The sequence below is a fragment of the Hydra vulgaris genome, chromosome 05 (assembly GCF_038396675.1).
Source record: "Hydra vulgaris chromosome 05, alternate assembly HydraT2T_AEP".
In the NCBI taxonomy this organism is placed as follows: Eukaryota; Metazoa; Cnidaria; class Hydrozoa; order Anthoathecata; family Hydridae; genus Hydra; species Hydra vulgaris.
In genome coordinates, this window is record NC_088924.1 from 6605603 (window position 1) to 6623292 (window position 17690).

At 29.2% G+C, this 17690-nt stretch overlaps 1 protein-coding gene across 1 annotated transcript in view; it reads left to right on the top strand.

Moving 5' to 3' along the window:
* Nucleotides 1-17690, top strand: part of LOC136080501 (calsenilin-like) — a 46777-nt gene that overhangs the window by 3181 nt on the left and 25906 nt on the right. The window contains exons 5-6 of the mRNA XM_065797236.1: nt 2661-2730; nt 14998-15068. Coding sequence (XP_065653308.1) covers nt 2661-2730; nt 14998-15068 — 141 coding nt within the window. The remainder of the gene's footprint in view (nt 1-2660; nt 2731-14997; nt 15069-17690) is intronic.

Here is a 17690-nt window from a genome sequence, read left to right on the forward strand (position 1 = left end):
ATTACGAAACTTGTTAATAAGAATTACAAAACTTGTTAATAAGAATTACGAAACTTGTTAATAAGAATTACGAAACTTGTTAATAAGAATTACGAAACTTGTTAATAAGAATTACGAAACTTGTTAATAAGAATTACGAAACTTGTTAATAAGAATTACGAAACTTGTTAATAAGAATTACAAAACTTGTTAATAAGAATGACAAAACTTATGAACCACCTTGTGCATGAGATAAAACTATAAATACATAGAATACATGAAATTTTAAAGAATAAAATCTTAGTTATCTTAAGTTAGAATAATAATAATTTTTTTGTCACCTAATTTCATCTAATGCAATAAAAAAGATAAAATTTATCTAAAACCCGGCTACTTTAACATACTATACTATATACTGGCCATTATAATTGTTTATTACCCTTTGGTCAAAAAATGGGAAACGAATATTTTTGTTTGTTGAAGACTTTTTTTTTTCAAGAACCCGTTTTTGAGTTTTTGATTGAATATATATAAAAATAAACTTCGTTTTGTAAGACATAGATTCTTTATTAACATTTATTTTGGCTGAACATATTTGAGTAGTTTTCTTATAAATGTGTTAAAAAAAGGTATGCTGGAGCAAGAGAAAGAATCTTTATGAATTAAAGTGTTTTTCTGTCAATAATTCAAATGACTCCCAAAAAACCGCTTTTTGGCACACCAACCAAGCCATGGAAATGGATTGGCGGCTTAAAAAAAAGTTTTTGATGATGATAACAAAAAATGTTTAATATGATTATGAACTTAACTATATTTTTAAGTTGACATCAACAATTGAAAGATGTTTAAAACTTACGTGCAACCGTGGCGCAGTGATTAGAGCGTTTGCTTTTGAAGCAATAGATCCAGCTTTCGAAGTGAGCTCTGAGCATATTTTGTGCCTTCGGTAAGGAAGGAGGCGTGAACTTCCTTGTTAGATGCTTTTGTTGCGGTGTTCTATGACAAGAACTTTAGGCCTTCTTGGGACACCTAAAACAAAAATTTAAAAAAAGAGAGAGGTCTACGTACAACCAGTATTAAATTTTTAAGAAATCCGAAAGAATACACTGCAATTAAAACAAATTAATTGCTTAATAAACATGCATCAAAGTATAACTAAACGTCGTTGCCACAAAAATATTAGTTAAACTCATGCTGCTTGCATTAAATCCTCTAAATAAATTACACATAAAGCGTAGATAACAACTTGGTAAAAATTATTTAAAATCGTAAATCATTAATGTTGCTGTAGATGGAGATACTAAGTCTTATATGCAAGTTCGTGATGCAATTTCTTGTTAGACGTGGTTAGAAACCAACTCTCTCCGAGAGGTTTAAGTTTTCGGTGTAAGTATTCAGAGCAGTATTGTTCATTAAGAACAGAAAAATTACTAGCAAAAGTTATATACACTAAAAACTGTAATTGAGCACTTTAAAACCAATTTTTCTCACAAAAATCTTCGTAGTGAGGAATTGCCAGAGTAATATTAAATGTCAAAACCTAAACGAGTTGCTAAATTGATGATTAAGATTCATGCATAAAATATTTTTTTTAGAACGAACTGTTTAGGAGATTAATTTAGCCTCTCCAATAAACAGCTTTAAAAATGAATTTCTAATAACAATACAAAAAAGACTATTAAATCACATTATAAAAAAGAAGGTGTTGCGTAGAGCATGTAGAAACAGAAAGTGTTATATACAACATAAAAAATAGAAGGTGTTGTGTGAAACATAAAGAAACAGAAGTTGTGTACAATATAAAAAAAAGGAAGGTGTTGTGTACAACATAAAGAAACAGAAGATGTTGTGTACAATAGTGGTTTAATTTTCTGAAAATCTTACTATAGTTCTAATATTTTTTTATTAGGTTTTTCTAATTATTAAACTTTCATGGATTTTTTGACTTTTCAACAAAGACAATCTTTTAAGTATTTATTGCAATTCCTTTAAACTTCTAGCATATATTTTTGTGTGTTTGTTATAGCTAAATAAATAAAAAATTATAAATAATATTGAAATTTACACTTTGGGAAGGTCTATATAACTTTTTCTAAACTGAAACGATTTATGATATAAAAGTTGTAATTTTGTTTACTGTATAATACAAAACTGCATTAAAGTTTGATTTATAGAATATGTTTTCTAGATATTGTTTAAAAAAAATCAATTGCTTCGTCCAAATTTACTAACTTATACGCATAATTAAGGAATAGGTGGGTTAGAAAAATAAGCTTTGTTACTTTTTGGAATGATTCAATTCATAACTTTAGAAAAACATAAATATTTCGATATAGCATCAATATTTAATTTTTTTTTATTTTACCACCTTAAAATATACCTGTTGTTGAAAACTGTATATAACGATATTAAAACAATATTTTGATTGTTTCTTATTATTAGTATTGTATATTATTATATCAAAAGTTTGCGTTAATATAAACAATTTTGCTATATTATTTTATTGTAAAATATAAAACGCGTTTAAAATATAATGTGTTTGTCAGTATAAAGAGGTTACATACACTTGTTCTTTAGCCGTACAAAATAATGATGATACTATTTAAAATTTCTTACTTTCTATAAATCATTTTTGTATTTCAAAGTTCGGTTGATTATTTATAATACTAATTACTTTTAAGGAATGTTCAGAAGGATTAATAGATCGAAACACTTTTGTATCTATACAGTATTTACTATACCCAGATGGAGGTACAAATTTTTCAAATCAATTTGATGATGAAAGTTTTTAGATTTTTACATATTTCATAAAACAAGTATTTATAAATATATTTCATAAGTTGCTTATAAGAATAAAGTAATTTAAAGTTAATTTTGAGTTAAAAGTTTTTCGTTTTATTATATTTATGAGTCTTTTTAATCTTAAATTATGTTTTTTTAGTTCTTTAAAATTTTCATTTTATTATTAGGCCAACCTTCTTTTCAATTCACAAAAAGCCTTTATGAGGCCAGGTTAATAATGACAACCTTTTTTTCCCAAAAAAATTGCAGCGTCAAAATACGGATAATTGAAATTGCAAAATGGAATTTCAATAAAAAAAATAATTTAAAAAGTCAAGCAGTGACAACAACTTTGTCCTGATAGAAACTGACCGTTGACCATGGTCGAATTTTTTTAAATTTAAAATATGTAAGTTTTAGCCAATAAGGATACTCTGAATAAAGAATTTGAATAGCTGGGTAACTTTGAATACAAATCTTTTTTTTTTTTCAAGTTGTAATTATGACAAGAATTTATATAAAACTGTTCAAACCTAAAACATCAAAGTATTAAAAATAGTTTATAATTTTATTATTTAAGGTTTTGTTTTGTTCATTGGTTGTTATTGTTCCTTAAAAAATGATTTAAATATTTTGAATAATTAAAAATTTAAAGAAGTTTGTCTGCCTACTATAGTTATGTTCCATTGCTGTAGCATAACATACTTTGTTTTATACATTTTATACATTTTTTTACATATTTATGAATAACGTTCAAAAAATCAGAAACATGGACCATTTTAAGATATTCATTTATTGGCTTCAGTCCATAGATCGACATACATAGATTTAGGCATGATGGGTATTATATAGCCGATAATTGCTTTCAGGCATGAAACTATTTCTTTGTTTATAAATTTATAAATATATATATATATATATATATATATATATATATATATATATATATATATATATATATATATATATATATATATATATATATATATACACACACATATATATAATACTCTATTAAATAAATAATACTAATAAACCCTATTTGTTTATTATTGAGCACTCTCATGCGTTCAAGAGTTTTTGTATTTTTTTTTTTTTTTTTACACAAAATATCATTATATATATATATATATATATATATATATATATATATATATATATATATATATATATATATATATATATATATATATATATATACAGTAGCGTAACAACCATATGAACAGGGTGGACAAATGCCAGAGGTCTTGAGAAACAAAGGGTCCCTCGATTTTTTAACGGGAAAATTTACTTAACCTGACAAAACATATACGGAGGAGTTTTAAGTTTTAACAAGGCTAAAGAAAAAATTAATTTAGTTGCATTGCAATTGGTTTTCTTGTTTTATAACAAAACTGTTAGAATTTTGAATAAAACTTTTATTCAAAATTCGAACAGTTTGTTAATTGAGTTAGTGAATAAGAATATTAAACTTCAAACTTTTATTAAGTTTATTTACAAAGTGATGAAATCACATGTAAAATGGTTTTGAATAGCAGAGCTAATCAAGACGAGTACCCTTTGTACCGAGGTACTACTCATATGCTGAGTAGGCGAAGCCGGGATTGGAGCATGCAATCCTGATACTACAGCCAAAAATTATTTAGAACTTTTTAGCAGCACTCTAACCAACTGAGTTATCCCGGCACAAACAATGTATAGTTCCAGTTTGATAGAAACTATTCTGCAGCGTAGTCAATATAAGTCAGTAAGATCATTTGAGTAAGGCAAAGTTGGGCGACCAGTATTTTGAGAACCATTATACTCGTTTTATTCTTTTGGAAACTTGCCTTGCCGGTTGTTTGCTGATTGATGTGATTTCAATCTTAATTGGCAGTGAATTAAAGGTGTAACTCATCTTGTCATCTAAATGAAAAAATTAGACAGAATGAAAAGTCATACATCCATTTAACTGCTTTTATTGTCTATCATGAAAATGCAATAAACAAAAATAGTCGAAATTATGTAGAAAGGTTCTTGAGCTAGTCATTAATATTATAATGATCCTTTCAAAACTTTGCCTGCCTTTTCGAGGACACCGCAAAATAATATCAGCGGGTAATTATAAAAGAAAAAAATTTTGGGTTTGGTTACTATGCAAGCTAAATTTGACCCAATTTTACAAAAGGTCACATGTTTACCATCTTGATCCGCAAAGTATCTTAAGTCTAAAGTTCAAAATGAAATTATTTACGATATGTCTAAAGCAGAAAAATGTTATTTGATCACAAAGTACAAGAATTTTCCATTCTATGCTATCATAATTGATACTATAAGCAATATCATTTGAGTTGATCATATTTCCATAGTCATACGTTGAGATAATTTAAACTCTGAAAATTGCAACATAAATTGTTTCTCGGATTTCTAAATGCCACAGATGTAACTGCAGTAGGATTAATAGAACATGTTAAGTGGTTGACTGACTATGCAAGGTTTAAACTTAGAGAAGATACGAATCCATGGCTAAGATGGCGCCAGTTTAAAGAGTAAAAAGAAAGATGGAGTTCAAAAACTATTTGGAAATTTGATAACTACCGCACCCGTGCCATACATACATTGCTCTTCTCATAATCTGAACTTGGTTATCAATGATGCGGTTTAAGCTGATGTACCGGCCGTAACGTTCTTTGAAACAATAAGTCAGATTTTAAATTTTTTTGGATCCAGTTTAAAAAGGCGGTCGTATATGGCTTTCCCATCTCTGTATATAATGGCATTAAAGTTGGAAAGACTTTGTCCAAAAAGGTGGTCTTCTCGATTAGTTGCAGCCCGAGCTGTAAAAATAGATATGTTGACATTCTGAAAGTTCCTACGCGAACTTACCTTGAATGTTCAAACAAGCTGGAGAGGGACAATGCCATCGGTCTTTGGAAAGCTATTTAAAAGTTTGAACTAATTTTCTATTATTGTTTGGGAAAAATTACTTTGTGCAACTAATAAAGTTTTTGTCAGGTTCTAGAGCAAAAAAATGGATCTTTTTAGTGGAACTATTTTACTCTTAATGGCTCATACAGAACTTCAATTTACCAGTAAATCATGGGAGAGAAAAATTTTAACTTGTACTTTTTTTTTTTTAATCATTTTTCAGTCAATTTCTTCAAAATTATTTATTTGAAAAATTATTTGGTGGGCAAATACCCCTGCTGCCCACCCGGTTGCTACGGGCCTGTATATATATATATAGGGGAAAGGCGCCTATGATGGCATACTTAACTTTGAAGCTTCATTATTCAGTATTCTGAAGACCAATAATAAAAGTTTTGATATGGATACATTCCTTGTTACATCTAGAACAATAATTACCTTGGGAGTTTTCATCAGTTTTATTTTTTTTATAAGTTGTTCTTATTGTAAAAAAAAGCACAAGTATGCCATCATAGGCAACCACTGCTCCTATGATGGCATAGGGGAGGATGGGGCAAGTTAGGATCGAGGGTAACTTAATGATTTCATTTAACCTTAGTGTCTTCCCTCAGAAAAGCCAGAAATTACTCGAAACCATCCTAATTTACCATTTCATGCTACGCACCAACATTGTAAAATTTTGCGCATGCGCATAGAATATATTGCGTTTTACGTATTTTTTTGACCAAAAAAAATGTTGGAGCATTTTAACTTTACTTAAAAATAAGTTTTTCTTATAAAAAAAAAAGGTTTTCCCAACTCGTCAATATTTCAACACCCCCAACTCGTCAGTATGCCATCATGTGTAAAAGTCGTCATTTTTATTAAAACAAGCTGTGTCTGCTTTGTTCAAAAGATAAAATTAAAGTAACTATTCCACTAAATGCACAAAACTTGAATGTAAAATGCATGAAAATTTCATTTCTGCACAGTTAATAGTAAAATCACAATCTTAAATATATGAAGGAAATAAAACTACAACAGCACATCCCAAAATCGATTTTTGTTGATTATAAAAACAATATTTGTGCACAAGGGACGTTTTTCACTAAAACTAATGTAAAGTTAGTATAGTCATGTAGGTCTAATCTTTTTTTTACCAAAACCAATTTTAATGGAAATATGACCGGTATGCCATCATAGGCGCTACGCCATCATAGGCGCCTTTCCCTTACATATATATATATATAAATATATATATATATATATATATATATATATATATAAATATATATATATATATATATATATATATATATATATATATATATATATATATATATATATATATATATATATATATATGTATATATATATATATATACAATGTATATATATATATATATACAATGTATATATATATAACAACAACTATGAGAGATCCTTGTGATGTTAGTGTTTGTGATGAAATCCATTAAATTCAAGATGCAACAACAAGTTCAAAGTTGGAAGTGAAAAATGAGCTAAATGGTGAAAAATCTAAATTAGGAGATGAAGCAAATTTATCTACGACTTCGCAAATTACATTGCAAGAAGAAGAACAGAGTTTTCAAACTTTACTAACTACAGACCTGACAGATCCTGCCTATTGACCTGATTGAATTCCAGATGATCTTCAAGTGACTCTTTTTTAAAATGCTCCATCAACACCCAATCAAACTTTTCTATTTCCTGTCAATGCCAACAACAGAAGATTTAATCCTTCATGCACGCAAAAGTACTCAAGAATGGTGAAGTTGTTAAAAGGTCCTGGCTATATACTCTAAAAGAAAAGATGTTGCATTTGTTTCTCATGTAAGTTGTTTGGTGACATGGACTTACATTTGAAGACAATCGGTTTTGGAGACTGGAAAAATTTGCACAGACAGCTGAAGGAACATGAAACTTCTAAAAATCACATCTATTCATTAAGCAAATGGATGGAATTAGCAAACCGACTAGATACCAACAAAACATTTAATGCATCACAATAACGACTTCTCATTGCATAGATGCAGCGTTGGCAGTTAGTTCTGGAAAGATTATTTGCAATAGTGACATTTTTAGGAGAACAATATCTTGCCTTTCGTGGAAGTTCTGATGTTTTACATGAGAAAAGTAATGGAAACTTCCTAAAACTAGTTGAACTGCTAGCACAGTTTGATGCAGTTATGGGAGATCATTTTCACCGAATAAAGAATGAGGAGATTAACACCCATTACTTGGGGAAAAATATACAAAACTCATTCAAATAATTACAAAACGAATTCGTGAAGAAATTTTGTCCAAATTGAAAATGGCAAAATATTTTTCCATCATAGTGGATTGTAACAAAGATGTGAGTAAAGTGGAATAAATGTCAATTGTGCTACGTTTTGTTCAGATGGAAAATGCTGAAGTTAAATTCTGTGAACATTTCATCGATTTCATACCTGTAGAGCAGACAACTGTTGCAGCACTCACAGATATTATTCTACAAATGTTGACTTAAACTGGGATTCGAATTGAAGATATACGTGGACAGGGCTGCGACAAAGGTGCGAATATGAGAGAACATCAGTCAGGAGTGCAGAAAAGAATATTGGAAAGGAACAGCAGAGTCTTCTTTGTACCATATCATGCTCATTCATTAAATTTGGTTGTTAATGATGCTGCAAAATCATCTGGAGAGGCTGTGGCTTATTTTGGAAGGTTGCAAGCCATTAGTAACTTTCTTAGTGGATCATCTCGTAGATGGACAGTTTTGAAAAATCATCTTGGAAAAAAAGTTTTTCCAAAACCTTTGAGTGCAACAAGATGGGAAAGCAGGATTGAAGCTGTGCAACCTTTTCAATAATGTGCTGGAGATATCTTTGATGCTCTTTTTGAAATCAGCCAGGACATTTCTTATAATCCATCTTCACGTTATGAAGCAGAGGTATCTGCTTCATGACGTGAAGATCCAAAGATGAAAAACTTTAAATTTTGTTGCTGTACTGTGATATGGCTCAATTCTTTGTACCAAGTAAACTTAGCAAGCAAAGTTATTCTGAATATTGAAATTGACATTTCTGAAGCCAAACAAACTTTGAACAAAACTGTTAACTTCTTAAAGTTATATCGCTCAGATAAAGCTTTTGAAAAAGTTATTTCTGATGCAGAACTAATTGCAGCTGAATTAGATTTGGAGCTATCGTTTTCATTTAAAGTTTCTATTAGACCAAGGTTTAAAAACAAATGCTTTCTTATGAAACTCGAGAAGATCCCATTATAAATGTTTCTATTGCTTTACAAATTCTGTTTACACAGCCAGTATCAGTTGCATCTAGAGAGCGTAGTTTTTCAAAACTGAAATTAATTAAAGATTTCTTAAGAATTACTATGTCACAAAATCTTTTGACAGGTCTTTCTTTAATTTCCATAGAAAGTGATATGGCTAAAAAATTAGATTTTACTGAATTATTGAAGACTTTTGCATCTGAAATGAGTAGGAAAGTAAACTTCTTTCACTAAGTCATGTTAAAATATGCCCATTTTGTATGTATTTTGCTTGCTTTTTGTGTTTGTACTGTTTGGATTTAATGTTTTGCAAATATAAGATTTTATAGGTCACTCATAGATTTACTTTACTTTTATTTTTTTAATATATTGGTGCTTTTTAGTTAGGGCGGCAAACTGGGATCTTGCCTCGGGCGGCAGAATACCTTGAGCTGACACTGTATATATATATATATATATATATATATATATATATATATATATATATATATATATATATATATATATATATATATATATATATATATATATATATATATATATATATATATATATATATATATATATATATATATATATATATATATATATATATAGTATTGGACAAAACATTTGCAACCAACATCGAACAATGATAAAAAGTGTTCCTACTTTTACATGTCTTAAAAACGAAACGAACTATACTGCCACAGCAAACAGTTCAGGAGTCTGGAGTCATAGCATGCCATGACATGAGCAATCAGTTGACAGGTGACAGCAAACAGGAAGAATTTCGTTGACAAGTGCCATTTTGCAGCTGACAAAACAAGTGCAACTTTTTTGGTTTATTTCATTTTCTTAAGTCTGGTCCGTGTCAACGTCACGGAAGTTTTTTAATAATTGAAGGAAGTATCCAGAAGTTTCCAGAAGCATGCAGATGCTTCTAGAAGTTTCCAGAAGAAGCATCTGGAAGCATCCAGTAGCATCCAGAAATATCCAGAAACTTTCAGAAGCATCCAGACGCATCCAGAAGTTTCCAGAAGCATCGAAAAGAAGCATCTAGAATCTTCCAGAACAGGTTCACACAGGTTCATTTTACTATAGAAGAGACATGTAAATCGACATGTAATTCAGTCAGTATATGGAAGTCAATCATTCAGTATTATCAAGACAGTTTATCGGAGTAAGTTTTATCAAAGTGTTTTATCGAAGAACATCAATACAAGAAGTGAAATACAACAAGTGTTTCATTGCATCAATACAGTCCACATCCAACCAAGACGTTGTGTTCCACAGACCATTATTGTATCATCACAAGGTAAATGTAACACGGCAAGCCTTGAGAAGCGTGATTATTTATTTTTATTATTTCTATGACTTCAAGTGCAAAAATGGCTCCCGACACTCTTGGATTGGAACTAAGAAAGAAAATTATTGGCGATTACGTAAGTGGAATGTCACAAAAAAGTATTTGTGATAAATATCGCGTGAAAAAATGGACCGTACCAAGACTATGTTTCAAATATCGTTCTACGGGCAAGTTGGCAGCAGATAACAAAGGTGGAAGACCGCGTTCCACCACTTCTAGAGAGGATTCTATGATCGTCAGATCCGTCAAGAAGGATCCCTGGATATCATCAGTCAAGATACAAAAGCAATTAGAGCTGCCTGTATCGGACCGAACAATCAGATGACGTAGTGTTGAAGCCGGATAGTTATCTTGACGCCCTGCAAAGAAACCACTAATTTCACTAAATAACCAGAAGAAAAGACTCCTGTTTGCTACATCTCATATTGACTGGAATGTGCAGAAATGGCGAACTGTCCTGCTCAGTGATGAATTGAAGTTCAACATCATTGGGAGCGATGGCATTTGCCGTGTACGTCGACCGGCCGGAAAACGCCTCGATTTACGTTACTGCCTTAAGACCGTGAAGCATGGTGGAGGCAATGTAATGGTCTGGGGGTGTTTTTCTGCTAACGGTCTAGGCCCAATACATCGAAACGATGGAATAATGGACCGTTTCATGTATAAAAATATCCTGAAAGATGTTTTGTTACCTCATGCTGAATGGAATATGAAATAAAATGGGTTTTTCAGCAAGACAACGATCCGAAACACACTGCAAAAGTAGTAAAGCAGTGTTTTCAAGACAACCACCTATCGGTGATGGATTGGCCGCCTCAATCTCCGGATCTCAATCCTATCGAGTACCTGTGAGAGATCGTCAACCGCAGAATTAATCGTGAAGGTGTTCGTAATAAGGATCAACTGTTTGAACAAATCCAAAAGGCCTGGGCGATTCCACAAAGTTTCATTGATCACCTGATCGAATCTTCGCCTCGAAGATGCAAGGCTGTGATCGACAACAAAGGATTCGCCACGAAATATTGATAGCGAAATACAGCTTGGTCAACATTTTGTCGAGTTGCACTTGTTTTGTCCAAAAGGAAATCAACTTTTTTTAATACTTTTGATTAATTTATTAATTTTCGTGTACAAATAATGAACTTTGTGATGAATAAAACTTGAAGAACTTTGTCTCTAAACAGTTACATAGTCATTTCTCTAAATTGAAAAAGTGCAGCACTTTTATATAAAGAAACTAAATTAGCATTATTTGGTTGCTCTCGTTTTGTCCGATACTCTCTCTCTCTCTATCTCTATCTCTATCTCTCTCTCTCTCTCTCTCTCTCTCTCTCTCTCTCTCTCTCTCTCTCTCTCTCTCTCTCTCTCTCTCTCTCTCTCTCTATATATATATATATATATATATCTGTGTGTATTCTTTTTTTTCAAAACACTCATAAAATCTTATTTAAAAAGTATGTCATATAATAAATGTATGTACATTCAATATTGTGTTCAATTAAATTTGTTGAAAGTACTGTTTAAATGTTGTTATTCTTTGTGAAGTATGATTTTTGTTTTGCATTTCATAGCAGTACTATCCAACGTTTATGCAAAAAAAGTTGATACAAGTCCAATTTTCAAATGTTATTGTAGCTACAATAGTGGTTTACCATGCAAAAAATTATTGAATGTACACTGGGTGAATGTTGCCACTTTGTATAATAAGGTTTAAAAACTTAATCTAAAAACACATAGAAAATCCATATGGACCACCTAATGTAAAATACGATCGACGTCAGAACAGTTTGATTCTATTCAGTGACAGATTCAGGAGGAGGGGGAATGGGTATGAATCCCCCCCCCCCCCCCTCTGCTAACATAATCTGAAAGTCCTAAAATGTCTTAGAAATTGAGGACCTTTCTTTTTTTTTGGAGACGCAAACATGGTACAAAATGCAAAAATATTTCGACATCCCCTCCCCCACAAAAGTTCCTGGATCCGTCACTGATTCTATTTGTTTTTTTGATTGCTTTGTTGTTGTTATTTGTCAAATTGCAGGAACTGAAGTTCCTAATAATTATAATCTAAGCAATCTATTCAATGAAAAAGTATTTGAATTACCCAAAATTAAAGAATATAATATCTTGTTATGAAGAAAACTGTATCTTGCTCTATAACTAGTGACTCTACCCATTTATTTCAACCTCCTAATGTTGTATGTTATGAACTTTTTAAAAAGCATTGGAGGAAAATACTTGATCAATTGTTACAAAAAATAAATCTTTGTTATTAATTTTATTTTCTTATAAACATTGTATTCGTCAGATCAAAAGGTAATTAGCAACCTAGTAGCTTAGTGGTTTTAAAAAATATGGTATTTACCTATTAAAAGTAAGAATTATCCTCAATCGTTTGCCAGTTGGTAAAAAAAACAATAAAACAGTAGTTGTCAAGCAGAAGTTAATGTAATTTAACAATTATGACCTTTTGATGTCAAGGAAAAAGGAGACTCAAAAAGGGAAAAAAAGTTATTTTTGACCTTGACTATTTTATTCAAGAATTTTATAGGAAAATGTAAAGACGTTCTACTTGCATTGTCTTTTGTAAATGAAACTGATCTTTTTATACTAGACCTCTTAAAACCTATTAAAAAAAAAACTAACCAAAATCAAATGGGTGTTTCTTATGAAATAAAACTATATTATTTTAGCTATTATTAAATTTTAAAACAAAACAATGCGTTTTTATATAGTTTTTGCTATTACAGAAAACGTATTCAAAGTTACCCCATTTGTGGGGTAACTTTGAATGACTAATTAAATTAATATTATACAAAATCCTTTTGTTTAAACATTATTTTGAATTTGAATTATATAATAGTTAACCTTAGCCTCTAAAGCATTTTATTAAACTTTATTTATTGTCAATAGTGAAGGAAGAGCAAGTAAAATATCTCAAAATCATTCAAAGCAACCCCGGTATAAGGTACAGTAGGGTACAAAAGTTTAGAAACACTAATTTTTTGTCAGTTTGTACTGCATAGCTTTTTACAAACTTTTAGAAGTAAGCTGATATTTTTACCAAATGCGCTCTATATTGTTTCAACTTAAAATACAAACCACAAAGGTTGTAAAATTAAACGGTTATTTAACATTTAATTGTTTTTTTGAAATTTGTTTCCGTTTTAGAAACAATTGAACTTGATTAATACTTATTTCAAAAAAGCTGAAACTTTCACTAAAATTTACAAAACAACAATTTTTTAACAATAAAATAGTTTTAATAAAACACTCAGTATTTGGTGGCATCTCGATTGAGATCTGGACTCTGTGAAGGCCATTCAAGAACTTTGATTTTTTGTGATTTAAAATATTCATGAACAGATCTGGCGCAATGGTTTGGTTCATTATCCTGTTGTAAGATACATTTACGAGTCATTTTATGCAGCATAACATTGTTTATGATGTCTAAATAAACTTTCTGGTCCATTATACCTTCTATGTGATGAATGGGACCCAAATTGTCACGACTAAAACATCCTCAAACCATAACATTTCCTCCTCCATGTTTAACAGTAGGTAAATAATATTTTGGATTAAATCTGTCTCCTACTGGACACTTAACATACCTAATTGTGTCACTTCTGAATAGCATAAACTTTGATTCATTAGAATAAAAGAACTTTTGACCAGTCATTTTCTGAGCAACTAATATGATCTTTTGCAAATTTTATCGGTTTCTTAACTATGCATACAGACCATGCAGATTATTTTGTCGTAATCGACGTTTAGTTGTATCAACGCTTCAGTTTGTGCCATGAAACTGATGTATAAATAAAATAAGTTTGACAGCAGTTTTGCGAGGATTATTTTTAGAATACCTTACTATTAATCTGTCAGCCTTTTCAGTTGTAACTTTAGGTTTTTCAGGGCGAGGTTTACAAATATTTTGGCAATTAGTTATACTTCACATTCTTTGAAATATCTCAAAGTAATTAAATTGTTAAATTTCAGAAATATTTTGGCTATAAATTTTACTTTCGTTCACAAAAACATGATTTAATTGCAAGGTATGATACTGTTTCTAAACTTTTGTACGGAAGCTTTTTCAAAAAAACAACTAAAAGTTTATTAACCGTTCAATTTTACACCTTTTTTGGTTTATATTTTAAATTAAAATAATATAGACCACATTTGGTAAAAAATTTCAGCTTCTTTAAGGAAGTTTGTGAAAAGAGTTATGCAATAAAAACTGAAAAAAAGTTGATGTTTCTAACTTTTGCACGCTACTGTATATCGAAGGATCACAGTATGACCAATGATTAAAGCATATAACAAAAGTGCAAAAAAATAACATGCAATATTTATTTAGAATTATCATTAACTTTATGAAAATAAGTTTGAAGAAACTTTTACAAGTTTTTTATATTGTAAAGATTTATATACTTCATTTAACAAAAAATTTGATAGATGTTTATGTTTCACACTGTAATGATGCCACCTGTTTCATCGCAGCAAAGAAATGGTTACTGTACTTCTTCTTTTTAAATTATCTTTTTTTGCTAAACAATAGTCACAAATAGTGGTACCCTTGATACCTTCCCATTCGGAGAGTCATACCCTAGTTTTTACACAAGAAAAAATCAATGAAGATAGTTACGAAATGATAATGATAAAAAGAAGCAAGAAATGTTGAAAATATGTTTGTTACTATTTGCTTATAGATCCAAAAGTATACGCAGATCGGCTATTTACTTCTTTTGATCGATCAAATAGAGGAAAGCTCAATTTTGAGGTGAAACATTTTTTAATTTTATTTATTTGAAACTTTATAAACATTTAATATTAAACTTTTACCTTTTTGTTATAACTTTCAGATATCTAGCAAACTTTATCCATGTTTTTATTTATGATGCCGTTTTTTAGTTTTTAATGTTTCCTATAACATCTATAACAAAATAAGATTTTAAATAATACTTTTGTCCTATGAGCTATATATATAAAACATCATAAATAAAATATTGAAAAAAAGATTACAAATATTATATCAATAGAACCTTTAACAGGTAATGAGCAACGTGAAGGTTTGCAGATGCTTCAGCCCCCACTTTTTTTGTATGATGAGTTAAAATGATAAATATGTTTGTTTAGTTGTATAACTTTTTTAAACTTTCATATTAAAAAAAAAAAGGAAATCATTTATTTGAGTCCAAGTACCTTCTTATTTTATTAATTACATTTAAGTTAATGTTTAATATTAAATAATCAATATATATATATAAGAAAGGAAAAATAAATATGTCCGGAAAACAATAAAGACAGTATAATCTTGTCACTAAGCACCGTTTTTTTTTTTTAAATAATCTTTATTAAATAATTTTATTATTCAATAAAGATCATTCTAAAATGATCTTTAATGAATAAATTCATTATTTAATAAAGTAAAACAGACAGGTGCAAAGGAGATAAAGATGACGTCAGCGCAGTCTTTTTACGGAGACACTTTGCGTATTATAACTACCAAGTTAATATTAAAATATGATTTTAATTAATATGAATTGAAAAAGATGTCAAATCAGTAAACAGAAAAGAATTAAATGACTTAATCAGTTTAACAAATGATTTGGATACGAAGTTTACTAAAATTTATTAACTTTTTATCCTTTGACAGATCTTTGACTGAAAATTTTGCGTTAAATCTAAAACTTTTTAAACTTTTTATATAGTTTACACTTTTTAAACAAGAATTTTTTAGTTTACAATGTTTCATGTAACACCTCTAAAAAAGACAAGAATGTAACAAAATAAATTTATTTATTTTAATGCTTGCATAATTTTTTTTGAGATTTACATTTATTTTTTTCAATGTTTACATGTGTTTATTTATTCGATGTTTAGAAATAAATAAGCAATAAATATGCACAGGAAAGGAGATTATTAAGCAGTCGTGGTGTAGAGGTTAGAATTCTGGTCTCAGAACTGAAGGTTCTATCCGTATACTCTACATTGGTAAGAAAGGAGGCGTGAACTTTCTGTTTAAATATTATTCCGCGGTGCTCTTTGATAAAACTGTAAGGTCTTCTAGGAGCACCTAAATAACTAAAAAAATAAAAATGCAAACGCCTACAGCCTAGTTAAATTTTTAGATATAGCAATTATTCTTAAAAACAAAAAAAATTAAAACCGAAAATTATTATAAGGAAACTAACATTCAAGATTAGATAAATTATAACAGATATCTACTACTTATTATAAAGAATGTTCTTTATATGTTATCTAAAAGAATAGTTGTTTTTACATCTGAATAGAATATTGAAAAATTACGCTTCACTGAACTCAAGCTATGGCTTAAAAATTTTTAATACCCTAACTGTATTATAGAAGAAACATTACATAATGCAAAATTGCATGAACCAGCACCACATAAAAAAATAGAATAAAATATTTACTTTATTGAAAACATTTTTCAGCAATCTTAATTCTCAACCTTTTGTAACTGAAACAAACTTTTTTCATAAAGTTAAGGGTAAATCCGGGTCGTTGTGGGATGTGGGATTCTTTGGAATGACATCGCAAATGGTGGTCGCTTTTTTCTAAAGGTTATAAATGACTTTTTTTAAAGAGGAAAAAAGAAGAAGGAAAAGAAAGCATTTATGAATTAAACGAAAAACAAATTCAGCAAAAAAAAAAAAAAATGAACAAATGTTTTAAAAGAAGAAAAGAAAAATAAATATTTGAAGGTAATAAGTAAAAAAGTAATGAAAATAGAAGTTAAAAAAAAAAGTTAATGAACGGAATAAATAAAAAGAATGAAAAAGAAAGAAAAAAATAAAACAACTTAAACATCAGAAAAAATCAACGGAAAAAGATCGGCGAACCAAGACTTTTTTTTTCATAGTTGTTTTGTTAGTTTTCTTTCACATATTTCTTTGTATTTATTTATTTACGATTTATTTTTAGTTATGCTGTTTATGCGGTCTTGTAGTCATGATTTTTTTTTCAAGTTTTTTAGCGTATATAGTTTTACTGATTATTTTTCGTTACCCATTTATTGTGTTATATTTTATTTTTTATTTATTTTTTATTAGTGATATATAAATTTTATAAGCAGTTATTTATTATTTGTTTTTATTATTATTTCAGCCATTTAATATATATGCTTCATTATACCGTGTTGGTTTTAATATTTTTATTATCATATATATTTTTTCTTAGGTCGTTTTTTTTTTTTTTTTTTTCTTCTGGTAAAATAGGGGAGGTTGGGATGTGGATTGGATTTTTTATTTTTTTAAACGAGCAGAAGTTAAAATATGTATTTTATTATTTTCGAGGCGAAATGATTGGGATCTATTTTCTTCATGATAAGAAATCACCGAAACCAAAATATGTTATGTTACGTGATTCAGTTAATAAATGA